This window comes from Aquila chrysaetos, chromosome 4 (assembly GCF_900496995.4).
Source record: "Aquila chrysaetos chrysaetos chromosome 4, bAquChr1.4, whole genome shotgun sequence".
NCBI classification, from domain to species: Eukaryota; Metazoa; Chordata; class Aves; order Accipitriformes; family Accipitridae; genus Aquila; species Aquila chrysaetos.
Window position 1 is genome coordinate 42748540 of NC_044007.1, and position 12241 is coordinate 42760780.

A 12241-nucleotide genomic window follows, 5' to 3' on the forward strand; every position below is an offset into this window, starting at 1 on the left:
TTTTAAAGGACAGTGGAGGACTGATGACTTTTTTTTCCTGCTCTTCAGACCAAAAAGAAACCCTAATAAGGATGCAGGAGTGGCTGGTTTGGTCCTTTTCAGCTTGTCAAAGCTGAATGTGTATAAGTAAAGCAGAATCCATTTATCTTGTTTGTGGTAATGAACAGATGTTCTCCTGTTCCACATGAAGCTACCACTCTGGATAGAACATCAGTCATTTGTTTTATCTCAAATTACTACCATACAACTTTCTTCAGATTAAGTGTTTATTAAAATTAAAAATCACCATACAATAGAAACTATTTACATATTTATCTGATAGTCTGCTTAAACTGCACAGTTTGACTGAAGGAAGCCAATGGAAAAGAAAAGCAATGAATATTTATGCTGCTGAACTTCAACTGCAGGCACACTGAAGCTTTATCAAAAGGGTTTTAAGCTTCTGCAAAGTACCATTTGCCTACAAAATTGGGCTGAGGGGGTGGCAAAGATGGACTGGGTTTCAGATGTAAGAACCAGTATCACTTTGGGGGGGGAATCTATGCTGTAGTTACATTGCAATTGCACTAGCTCAGCTGTTTTGGTAAGTAATTTGATAGAACAATTCAATATGTAGAGTTTAGCAAACTGCGTTCACTTTTATGAATTAGATTTATATACTGAGCAACAAACCTATAGTGTCATTGCAATGTAACTTGATATCATATTGCGTATTTCCACAAATTGTTTTTGATAGCTAGAGCTAGTTTTAGCTGTAAAACAGATTGGGGGTTAGTTGATTAAAGCAGCAAAAATATAAGGAATTTTCTTGAATAATCACAGACGACTAAAAATTAAGATTAAAATACTTTCACTGGTAAGAGTCTCAGTGACTGCAATGAACATATTAACTTCCTTCAAAATCCTGTGCTTTCCCATGGACTTCAGGTGATGACTTTGGCCTCGTGGGAAACTGAAGGTTGAACACAGAGCTAGGTGTGCTGCCACTTCTGCCGTCATGTGTGTTCATATTGCACTTCTGCATCAGAGATGGCTGTGCGATGCTTTGAAAATGATTTTAAATTTAGTATGAGTAATACAGCAGTAAAACAAACAGAATCATCTTCAGTGTAAAGAATTACATACATAACCCTTCCTTAAAGGAAACCATGACACCGTTTAGAAAGTCTTACAAAAGAGGTGACAGTACTCCAGATACTAATGTGAAATAACAAGGATATAAAAATAATTTTCACAAAAGATGATTTAAGAACATCACCATGTCTTAAATATGTAAGTTCTCCTTCATGACTTTTTCTTTTGAAAACAGCTGTTCATGCATCTTCTCGCCCCTTTTATAAAGGTCTCCTTGTAATGTATTGCATGACTTGGTGTTGTCAAACTGTGCCCATGCACGATTGCTTTCCTTCCTTCTCCCTCCCCACCCCAAAAAGCCTGCTTGCTTTGGGATGTTTCTGCAGATGCAAAACATAAGGCATTTAAGGAGAACTTCAAGCTTTAGAAGAACTGTTTTAACCAAATAAAAACATTATTTCTCTGCAGAATTACTCTTTCCTTCAGCATTTCAGCTTCCACACTCAGTTAAGACATCCAAATTCATGAAGTAATTGGTTTGAGCAGTCTGTCCAAATAATAGGCTGTGCCAATGATCCATGTCAATAGAAAAAGTGTTCTTTGTTCTATGGCTGTTGTTGATACTGCCCTTCTGTTGCTGTGTAGAAGTCATCAAGCACACTCTGTAGATAATCAAATGTTGGCCTTTCTTCAGCTTTGTCTTTCCAGCATGTCTTCATGATATCGTAAAGCTCAGCTGGACAGTTATCCATGCGTGGCATTCGGTACCCACGCTGAAGAGCAACCATCACATCTGAATTGCTCATACCTTCAACAAAAAAAGAAAGTTTTGATGAAATTATCTCAATTCCTAAAGAAACTATTTTTTCTTTTTTATTTACTTCACTCTAAAGATCTTCACCGAAGCATACAGGATTATTGCTACTTATTAAAGGTAGCTACTAATATGAGTTCAATAAACAAGTGTACACCAGCACCGAGGGTCTTGCTCCGGAAATCCTGGGGGGAGGATTGCTGTTTCCCCAGTTGAGCGTAAGTGACCTCTTCAGTGCCAAGTCTAACAAGACTGTGGGAGAGATCATAATTCTTGTCTCCAGAACCAGCTCAATTCTGTTCCTCTGACCAGTCCTGCCACCATTTGTTCTGCTTCCAGCAGTGATGAGATTCACAGCAAAAGCCCACCCTGGCATCAGCCTTTGTCTCTAGCTGCAGGGCTTCTAACCTGCTTGCTGTAGACCCCATCCATGCTGAGACAGAGAGCAGCCTACCTGTTTGACCATGCTGCCAGTCACCCTGCCCAGTGTAGCAATACAATTTCAGATTTTCTTCTACATCAGCTTTTGTGCAAGTGCTGCCGATTGCAAGGTACTGGACATAGACACTTGTGATATCATTACTTGTAACAGGCAATTTCCCTTCCCTTCTTCCTCATCCTATTCCTGTTGTGCAAAACCATCTTGCCAGCTGTGCTGAGCTTTGCTTTGTTGCCCTGATACAGTTTTCTTTCAGAGGATAAGAACTGTAACTACCAGAACTGCATCCTGAGCCTCACATGCCAACTAACGTCACGTGAGAAAGGCCTGCCCTGGACACCATCCACCTCCTCTCTTCCCCCCCTCCCTCCCCTTTTTAAATCCTTGAGAGATTGGTTCACAGAACTATTTCGACACCTACTCTCAGAAGGTCAGCTATGCCAGGGCCAACAAAAAGGCTCACCACTTCCTACCCAGAAACCTGCCTTTCATCTTGTCCCTTCTGCAAATCTTACACAGCCCAGTGGAGTAATTGTGCCAGGATTACCTTCTCCAGGACACAGACTCTAAGCTTTCTGTACTCCAATGAATGCTGTTTCTTCTGATGACTGGGCATGCAGGAAGCACCTGTGCTTCAGCCTAGATGTTTGGTACCACCAGTGAAGACTTTCCCTTTTGAGAAGGCTATTCCAGACCCCATAGCCGCTGGCCGCTCCTCAGGCTCACTGCTCCACGTGGCGCAGTTCCGCCTAAGACTACAGTTTCTCATGGTTTTCTCAGGCAACTCGGCCTCTGGTCAGATGCACGCGTGACGTTCACTGCTCCTGCGTACACCAGTTCCCCAGCGGTGCGGGGCGAGCAGCTACGCTCTGCTGAGAGGAGGCAGGACGGGTCCTGCTCCGAGCAAGGTCGGCCGTGGAGATGCAGACGTGGTGCTCCCCCAAGGACTTGGTGACTGTGCAGCTCTGTTGCTGCGGACTGTGCGGATCTTGGTACGTGTTATCTTGACTACTAAAGCTATGATTTAAGCCACTTGGCAGGTAAGGACACATGTGAATTACAACCAAATGACAACTTTATCCGGTATAATTACTTTGATTATTCAAGATGACTGTAGTTCATATAGCTGACTTCAGTTCAAGCCTTTTGGCTTTAACCTATTCTAGAAATACCGTCAGCCATGTAATCTGAGTCTGGATCAGAGTGCTTACTTTGGGAACGTCTTTTGTATTTTTAGTTCCTCTTTGGAAGAAGGAGTGAAGTTTCCCTGAGCCAATACTGCACATGTGTGTAGAAAAAAAAAAAGTATTTTGAAGGCAGCAGTGGAATGGCATGTTGTCACAGAATAAGGAATCACTGCTATATAAAGACAAAATAAATATAGGAAGAAAGTCAATAAAGCATTTTATAAAGAACAGTGATCTGACTGCTTGAGCTTAAAGAAATGGATTGTATATAATGTATGCAGTAAAATAGTTATTCATGCTATGCAAAGTCTTAGTTAACTGTGTGCTTGCTACAGGAGACTGCTGCTACTGGGCTTTTGTGCAGAACGGGGCTGATTCCGTGAGTTTAAGTACTGTATAGGATGGTGCTTAGATCTAGTGTCTGCAGGACTGAGGGTTACATTCTGAATGCCAAGGACAAAGCCTGTGTTTCAGCTAACCTGCAGGAAAACTATCTGTTAAATAACCCTTTAAGTTCACAAGACAAAAAGGAAAATACTTTTATCAGTATTCCATAATAAATACATCATGAACATACTTGCACATGTTTGGGGTTTTATTTAAAACAAAAAGGCTTACCTGTCTACCCCACAGTCCAAGCAGTATTCTCAAAATAGCTACTTGTTTAACATTTCCTTTTTTTTAAATTTTTGTTTTTATTTTTTTGTGGCTAGAGAATTACCTGCCTCACCAAAGCTACATCCTAATCAATAAAAGAAATATACCCCACATGCATGTTTGTTACACCCTCTTAAATGCTAGCAAAGGACATCAGCTGTAAAGGTTTGGTGCATGTCTGTTAATTTATGCTGTGGTACCTGTGAAGTTTCACAGACAAAGACATATTTCCTTGCGTTAGAGCCCAGGAAATTATGTGAACATAGTGGTATGGAGGAAGAATCCCACTGTACAGAAAGTGGCCTATCTTGTAAAGAGCAGCGGACCTAATTGGAATGCAAGTATGGATGTTGCCAGTATTTGACATACTATATAATCACCTGGAAATTAGTTTTAACAACCATTTCAACTCCTTTGACCGAGAATCAGATACTTTTTTATATTTCAGAGGTAGTTCCTGAAACTATAGTCCCACTAATTGCTTTGAGTTTCTTAGGAAGAGAAACAGCTGTTGGAATTTAAGAACAAAGATCAGAAAAGCTCCAAATTTCTTGGCTGGAAAAGCTTCTTACCAAGTTGCCCACCTAGATTTTCTTTACAGGTATTAACTACTTTCCAGTTTCAACTCAAACTGTTTCATATGCAGCTTTACACTGAATACCCCCTAGTTGCTGGAGCTGGTTAATAATTGAAAATAATGTTTTGAAGCATTCCCATTAGAACTGAAAAATCAATTTACCGTTTCTCTCCAGTGGCTGCTGGTTACAACCTATCACTAGGTTACTCTTGCCATGCTGGGGTAATTTGCCCAAACCTGTCACATCTCTTCAGGTAAAGTGAATTGGTCACCCATTTATTTTGCTGCCCTTCTGATTCTTCAGTATCAACTTTCAATGTAAAAGGCTATTTCAATTTATACTTCTATTTAAAATAGACATATATCCCTCTTCCAATTTAATGCAAGCAATGCCTGCAAACTATTAACATCTTCCCATATGCAGCCAAGAGGCTTCCGCCTCTAATTGCTGGTTGACAAATGAATGCACAGTGTATGGCCTATTTATGGTGCTCATAAAAATACTCCCATATTAAAAAAAATATTGCCCAGACTTCCCCTTGAAGAGATATTTTCCCACAGTAGTATAGCAGTACTGTGTCTGCTGTACAGATTGATTTTGTTCTTAAAATAAAAATATGATATGTTTTATGGAGGTAAAGAGAGAGCAGACTTAGCTGCAGAATGAAGTATTGGATTGGGTTTTGTATTTTTGTAGTGCTGGTTTCCAGGTGAGCTCATAGGTTTGCTCAGGGAAGGACAATTTTCAAGGCATCCAGAAATAACCTTGTGAGCCCAGCTCAGCATCAGGATACATAAGCACATGCTAACGGGGAAAAAAAAGTATCCCGACCGTGAGAAGGACTGTGCATTACTCAGCTGCACACAACTCCCATCTGATCCTTCCTGGGGACATGAGCAGTGTTTAGAATAGCTTTGGGAGGACGTGCTACTCAGTCACATATTTTAGAGCCCTTACCTAAAAAACCAACCCAGGGCATATGTTTAAACACTTAGCTGTGCAAGCAGCCCTATCACCTCTTGAAGTTTAAGGGGGCTACTCTTGAGCTTAAGTGCTTTCCTGGACCGGAGCCTTACCGAGCAATGAGAATGTCTGGTTTGGCTCTACCTCTTATATGGAAAGTTGATATGTTCTTCCATAACATAGTGTAAAGCTGGCTGCCATCACCCCTTCCCCGCTGCACGAGTCTCGTGGGAGGTCCGGTCTCCCTGTGCCCGGAGGCGTTGAGCCTACTGTCATTTCAGGGACTCGGGTCTGCCCCTTTGCCGTCTCTGGCAGTTCAGGATGCAGAATTCCAGCTGCTCACTAAGTGGCGGTGAAAACGTTTTCACTGTTTAAACAGCAAGAGCTGCTGCACTGGAAGCTCTGGGAAAGCTTTGCTTTGATGAAATATCTGCTCTCCCTTTACTGCCAGTAAACTGCAGGATCCTAAGGGTTCTTCTCAGAAGTTATTCCATCTATGAGATGTGCAGTACAGGTGAACGTGGCTGTACTTTCCCCATTTGCCCACAAGATAAGAGAATTTAGGTCAATTTTCCATAACCTCGGTAAGCTTAAATGAATGCAGTCTGCTGCCCGGAGTTAATCAGCTATGCCTGAGATGTGACAATTTTGCGTGCATAAAAATACCCTTCATCTCTGTGTGCTGGAAACATTAATATGTATTTTGTTTAACAGAAAGAAAAAGGAAAGATTAAGCACATAACCACAGCTACCTAATGCAGCCATAATTGATGTACTCCTCTATGGTCTCATACCTGAACCGAATGGAACAACGAAGAGTAAATATTCCTAGCGGTATGACAGCACTGCTTTAGGGTCTGCTTTCATATTTGTTTAGATTAGCTAACACTGACAAATTATTACAGCCTATTTGCTTGTGAAAACATGCTTTCTTAGTACTTCCACATGTTACAATATTAAAAAATCCAGCAGCTTACACAGCATCATTAGAACTTGTAGCACTGCATCCTTGCTATGGGACTGTGCTGCTGACTGTAAAGCTGGGATCTGTGACAATGCAGCATTTGCTGCAGTTGTAACACCTTTTGAATATATAAAAACGACTATGTGTTCATGGTGCCATTAGTCTGTTTGCTAAAATTTACCCCAGAGAGGCATGTGATTGACACATACGGTGACTATACATTTTCAAAGCAATAACATTACCTGCAAGACATTTTCCAAATCACTGCTGTCACTACTGTCAGATGCCAGCTCTTTCCCGGCATATTTTCTTTGCTTTTTAACACCAAAAACAGAGTAACGGTATAAACACACGCCCATACCTGGATAAGGAATCTTTCCATATGTAACGATTTCATACAGGAGAATCCCAAATGACCACACATCAGATTTAATAGTGAAAGATCCATAGTTAATTGCCTCTGGTGCTGTCCATTTAATAGGGAATTTTGCACCTAAAAAAAAAAGTAGTCTCAATCAGTCAAAGGCAAATTTAAACACTCAATATCAAGTCACTAAAAGGTCTTAAACAACCTGCCTATGATACCCCTAAATTAGCAAAGTTACCAGCAACTCCTTCTGTCCAAGAGTTATCAGCAGAGATGTGCTGCAAGTTGCATGTTGCCACACTGCGTGTCCTGTGTCAGAGGTGCAAATAAGATGGCGAAAGTTAGATCGCACCTTTTGACTCTTAGGTATGGTGAATTTTTGCTAAAATTATAGTCACCAATTTCCCTTCTGCCCAGTGGTGAGGCAACAATCTTACAATTCCCATCACCTGGAACTTTGCAAGACTTTAAGTTTTCCTATTTTAAAGAAAGTCAGTCTAGCTTCAACATACACTTTAATGCATTTCACATTCAGCCATAGATGCAAAAGCAGTAGCAAGTCACATCTTAAAAAGTCTTATCCTAAAATACTGTCTTTCACTTCTAATTAACTGATTCCAGAAAATCCCATATAAAAGCAAACTCCTTGCACTTAAATAAGAAAAGTTCAAGCAGCCTTTGTTGGGGAATATTACATTAGCTCTTCAGACAACAAAGAGTAATACAAGCAGATTCTCTCTATGCCCTTTTTAGCCTGCTCTATCATTCTGGCACAAAATACCAGGTAAGCTAGGAAACTTTTCTGAATGGCAGAAAACACATCAAAGAAACTCGGCATAAAGAATTTTTAACCTGAAAAGTTCATTTAATCAATATACAATGTCCAGAGCTAGCTAAAAACCAGAGATATGCATTCTGTACCTCTGAAAACTGGTTAATCAGACCCTTCCCTGTGATCTACTGAATGAACTACTGTTACCCAGTGACTGCTGAATAGCTCATCTTCCTTTATTCTCAACCGTAGTGCATTCTTCTCTTCCTTCCTCATACTTTAGCTCTTCCGCTCCTGTCCTACATTATCACAGTTTCCATCCAGACTGTGTGAAAATATGATGTACTGTCTTTAAAATGAGAGGGGGGAAAGCCAGCCAACAAACCTGCTCCAAAAAGTTACCCTAATGCAATCTGTGCACAGAGGCATAAATAAAAACTTTTCACTGCAGCAAACTGACTACGCGCTTCTTGAAAGGATCTTTGACAACATTCACAAAACACGCATGGCAAACCCCAGACAAATATCTTTAATAGCATGATTTCCCCTCTTGCCAGTCCTGGCCCTGCTGCAATGTTACCTCCCATCCGTGTGCTGAACAGGGACATGACCCAGCCCTCCAGTGTCCCTACACGTAGCAGCAATGCTGCTGAACATGCAGATCAATGCTGCAGTTTCTAAAGCAGCTTCAAAAGATGAGCGGTCCTGCTAAAGGTTTTCTTGTTACCAGCAACTACAACCCCTAGGGCTCCTTCCTCTCCCTAAGTGAAAGGAGGTGCCTATGGCATTGAAGGATGTGAAGAGAAAATACCACATTTTCTTGGCATTTAAGTCAGTAAGATGGAAGCTGTGCCTGTGCAATTAATTTGTTCACTTCAGAAAAACTTGCGTGCAGTTAAGTAGTCTCAATTTTCTTCGTTCTTCAAATTTATTTAAAATAAACTTTTCAAAAAGCCTGGGGAACACAGAAAGGTTATTTGTTTCCTTATTCTATTTTAAAGTTGTTGGTATTAGAACGCTGCCTCTAGGAAGTTATCATGGCATTTTCTGTCCTCGGTGACCATATTATTGTTAGATAAAGCCTCACTGCCTCCCAGAGGCAGAAGTTTTAAAGACAAAAGTAAAAATACATACCTTCCCTTGCTGTATATTCGTTGTCTTCGATGACTCTCGCTAGTCCAAAATCAGCAATTTTGCACATCAGTAAGTCCGAAACCAGAACATTGGCTGCTCTCAAATCTCGGTGGATATAATTTTTTCTTTCTATGTATGCCATCCCTTCTGCAATCTGTAACCAAAGAAACAACTGTTTTGATATTTCAACACCACACAACACCATCAGCAGGTCTAACCTCTCTGTTCTTTCAAGGTATCAGCAAAGCCACATCCATTTATTCATTACCAGTATCTTCGGAGCATTTTTTAGATGGAAGCAAGGAAATGGTGACTGCCATGGAAAACCTATGTGTAATCCAGTCCTGCAAAACTATACTTACAGTAGCAGCTTCAAAAGAATTGTTTGGGTGAATAACAGCTGGCAGGATTAGAGGTATGTATTAGAGACACTTCCTGAAACAAAATCTTAAAATGTTCCTAAGATTTCTACTAAAATATTCTCTTCCCCAAATTATTAACCAGTTTATTTTCCAAATAATAAGAAAATGGAAGAAATTAATAAGTTAAACAAGATACAGATGTTCTTTTAAGGATTGATGAAGCAACAGTGCAGAGAGAGTTAAAAAAACAACAACACCTTTCTATTTACCCAGTATAGGCCTGGACAATCCGGAAACAATTACTAAGGTAGGGCAAACAACTTTATCTTTATTTTCTTCTACAACAACATGTACCTGTTCATACATGAGGAGTGTTTGGCAACAGCCAGCTCTCAGATACTATCATACGTAAATTTAATTTGTATTTCAGCAGCCCAAATTAATTTCCAAACCAAATTAAAGATGACTAACGTCCTCAAAATATGCACTGGGGATGACTTTTTCAGTATTTGCCCAGACTACCTTCCCCCCCCGCTCCCCGAAGAAAAACATTTTACTTTTCAGACAGAAAAAAAGAAACTGAAATAATAGTTTCTAAACTCAGAGCAATAAAACTGATATGTAGATCATATTCTGTCCAGAAGTTTAAGAGGAGCTAGGAAAACAGAAAAATAAACCCAGTGCTGGTGAGCTGTCAGCTTTTCTCTTCCCTGTGAGACTGTGGTGATGGGTCATTCCCAGGCAAGGCCTGCGGTCCAACCTGTGCCGCAGGTACCTCTCCAGGATGTCTGTGGGCGGGTGACGGACAGCTCGCTCTCGGCCATATGGTCTGGAGGATGCACAAGCTCTCAGATTTGCTAATGAAGCAGCAGTAAAGCAGTAAGGGTCCTTCTCCAGTGCCAGTCCCCAGCACACTCCTACACGGGCTCCTTCCTGCCCACCTCAGGAGAAGACAAGTGCACGGATCCCTTCTCAGCACCAGAGATGCTCGTTTCAGCCGTGCAGTAAAGCCGGCAGGAGCACCTGACCAAACTTTAAGAAAAGATTAACATCGCTTCTGCTTATCCATTTTTAAAAAGTCCCCGAGGGGAACTGCAAAGGCACACGCTGCCACCACTTACAACACAAAACCACATGGTCTTCGTTCCTCTTTTTCGGTTTAGGCAATGGAAAAATAGAGCCACTTGCCCTCCCACCTCCCTCCACTGCAAACCTCTTCTTACAAACCGATATATTCTTCAGAGCAGGGTGTTATGCTGCCCTTGTACAACGCAGGGGGGTTCTCACACTAAATCAGAAGGAAACTCCGATGATGAAGAGAATGAAGAACACCTGCATTTCACATTTTCTAGAAATAAGTAAGACGTTTTATAATGAAGGAAGCAGCTACTAGTGAATAATTGCCTTAGTCTCTCTTATAAGAGAGTCTTAATAGAGACTTACAGACAAAATAGAAGAGTTGTATTTGATTCAGAGCCCGCTCTGCCTCTCTCTCCTCCCATGCCATTACTTGGGTTTGGGGAGGAGTGAGAGATAAAAGGGAAGGTTTTGCTGTAAGATCAATGCCGAGACTGGACTGCCCAGCTAGGCAGATACAACCAAAATGCAGACAGGTCCACTAATGTCACCAAAAATACATCAACCATCACAAAGGAATCAACTTTCCTCCTGCTTCCCTGCACAGATTTAACATTCGGGCGAACTGCTGGAGGGGAATGAAGAACCACTTCACAAAAAAGACTTTCGTGATGGCAATATTTAGTTTCCAAGGCCAACCAAGCAAAGCCATTGGAAAGACCATTTTATTTCCTCTTATTTGTGCCAGACTCACTGAAGTCATCATCTGATTAGTCACAGATGAAGAACGTGACATCAAACGATCCATTATGCTTTCAGCAAATACAAACTACATTTCCGTGAAATTCCAGGACAATGGTTTTGACTGCATTGAATCAGAGAAAGTCAAAGAAGCCACGTACGTGCAAGCATTTGGGCATGCAAAAAATTCCCGAGTAGGAAAAGAATAATGGGCAAGGAATTTTGAATGGGAGAAGGAGGGGAAATACAGCAACTGGACAACTGAATTCACACATCTGGTCATGTTAAACCTTTGCTTGTGGGAAAAGAAAAAAAAAAAAAGAGGATTTTTTGATCAAGGGAATGGGTGCCAGAGCCCATGTGATAACTCTTTATCATAAATTGCTGGGTTTTCATTGCCAAATGATATGTTAAAGGTAGAGAAATTCATGGGAACAAAAGAAAATTAAAGCCTTTCCCCCCCCCCTCTTTTAGTGATCATTGGTACCTGTCAAGACTGTTCGGCTACATGTAACTACTACTCAGGAGTAGGATGGGAAAGCTAATTTGGGCTTCTGGAATATGTTTTGTGGCCTTTAAGAGAGGATTCTGCCTATACTGCACAAGCATTACTACCAAGAAGGGAGCAGTTTCCCCTTTACCTTTAATGAACTACTGACACGCTTCTAGAAATACCCAAGTTAAATCCTTTTAAAAACAACCAACCAACGAATCTCTAAATACTAGGAACCCAGGGTAAGAATGGAAGAAAAGTCTTCTGGAAGAAATAAATCACTCCACAGGACAGCCTCTGTCCTGTAAAGCTTCAGCTAAAAGTCACGCAAGAAAGGAATGACTCAGAGCCGCAGTTCTGCAGACAGCTCTGTCACCCATTTAGGGCATCATTTCAGCTGGCAGTGCTCTTTCCTCTGTTTCTGCTCTTTCTAACTGTAAAACAGGGTAATTACTTGAGTTTCTGGAACACCCGTGGGTCATTTCACAAATAGGTATAAAACTCTTTCAAAATCCTGAAAGAAAATAGTAACAAAAGCATGGAGCAAACAGCGTTGCTTTGAAAACATGCGTTCCCTAGTTTCTGACCCATTTTTTGTAGCTTCTGAAGGTGTTTGGAG

At 41.0% G+C, this 12241-nt stretch overlaps 1 protein-coding gene across 8 annotated transcripts in view; it reads right to left on the reverse strand.

Annotated features, from left to right (window-relative positions):
* Positions 1-252: 252 nt before the first annotated feature.
* The window catches only part of LYN (LYN proto-oncogene, Src family tyrosine kinase), a 54668-nt gene continuing 42679 nt past the window's right edge, over positions 253-12241 (reverse strand). For 6 of the 8 annotated variants that reach the window (XM_041122957.1, XM_041122952.1, XM_041122954.1 and 3 more), the window contains exons 11-14: positions 8950-9103; positions 7038-7169; positions 3539-3686; positions 253-1882 (exon numbers count right to left, since the gene is read on the reverse strand). In XM_041122957.1, the coding sequence (XP_040978891.1) occupies positions 1819-1882; positions 3539-3686; positions 7038-7169; positions 8950-9103 (498 nt within the window). In that variant the 3' untranslated portion in view covers positions 253-1818. The remainder of the gene's footprint in view (positions 1883-3538; positions 3687-7037; positions 7170-8949; positions 9104-12241) is intronic. The other 2 variants (XM_041122956.1, XM_041122951.1) reach the window with 1 other exon arrangement.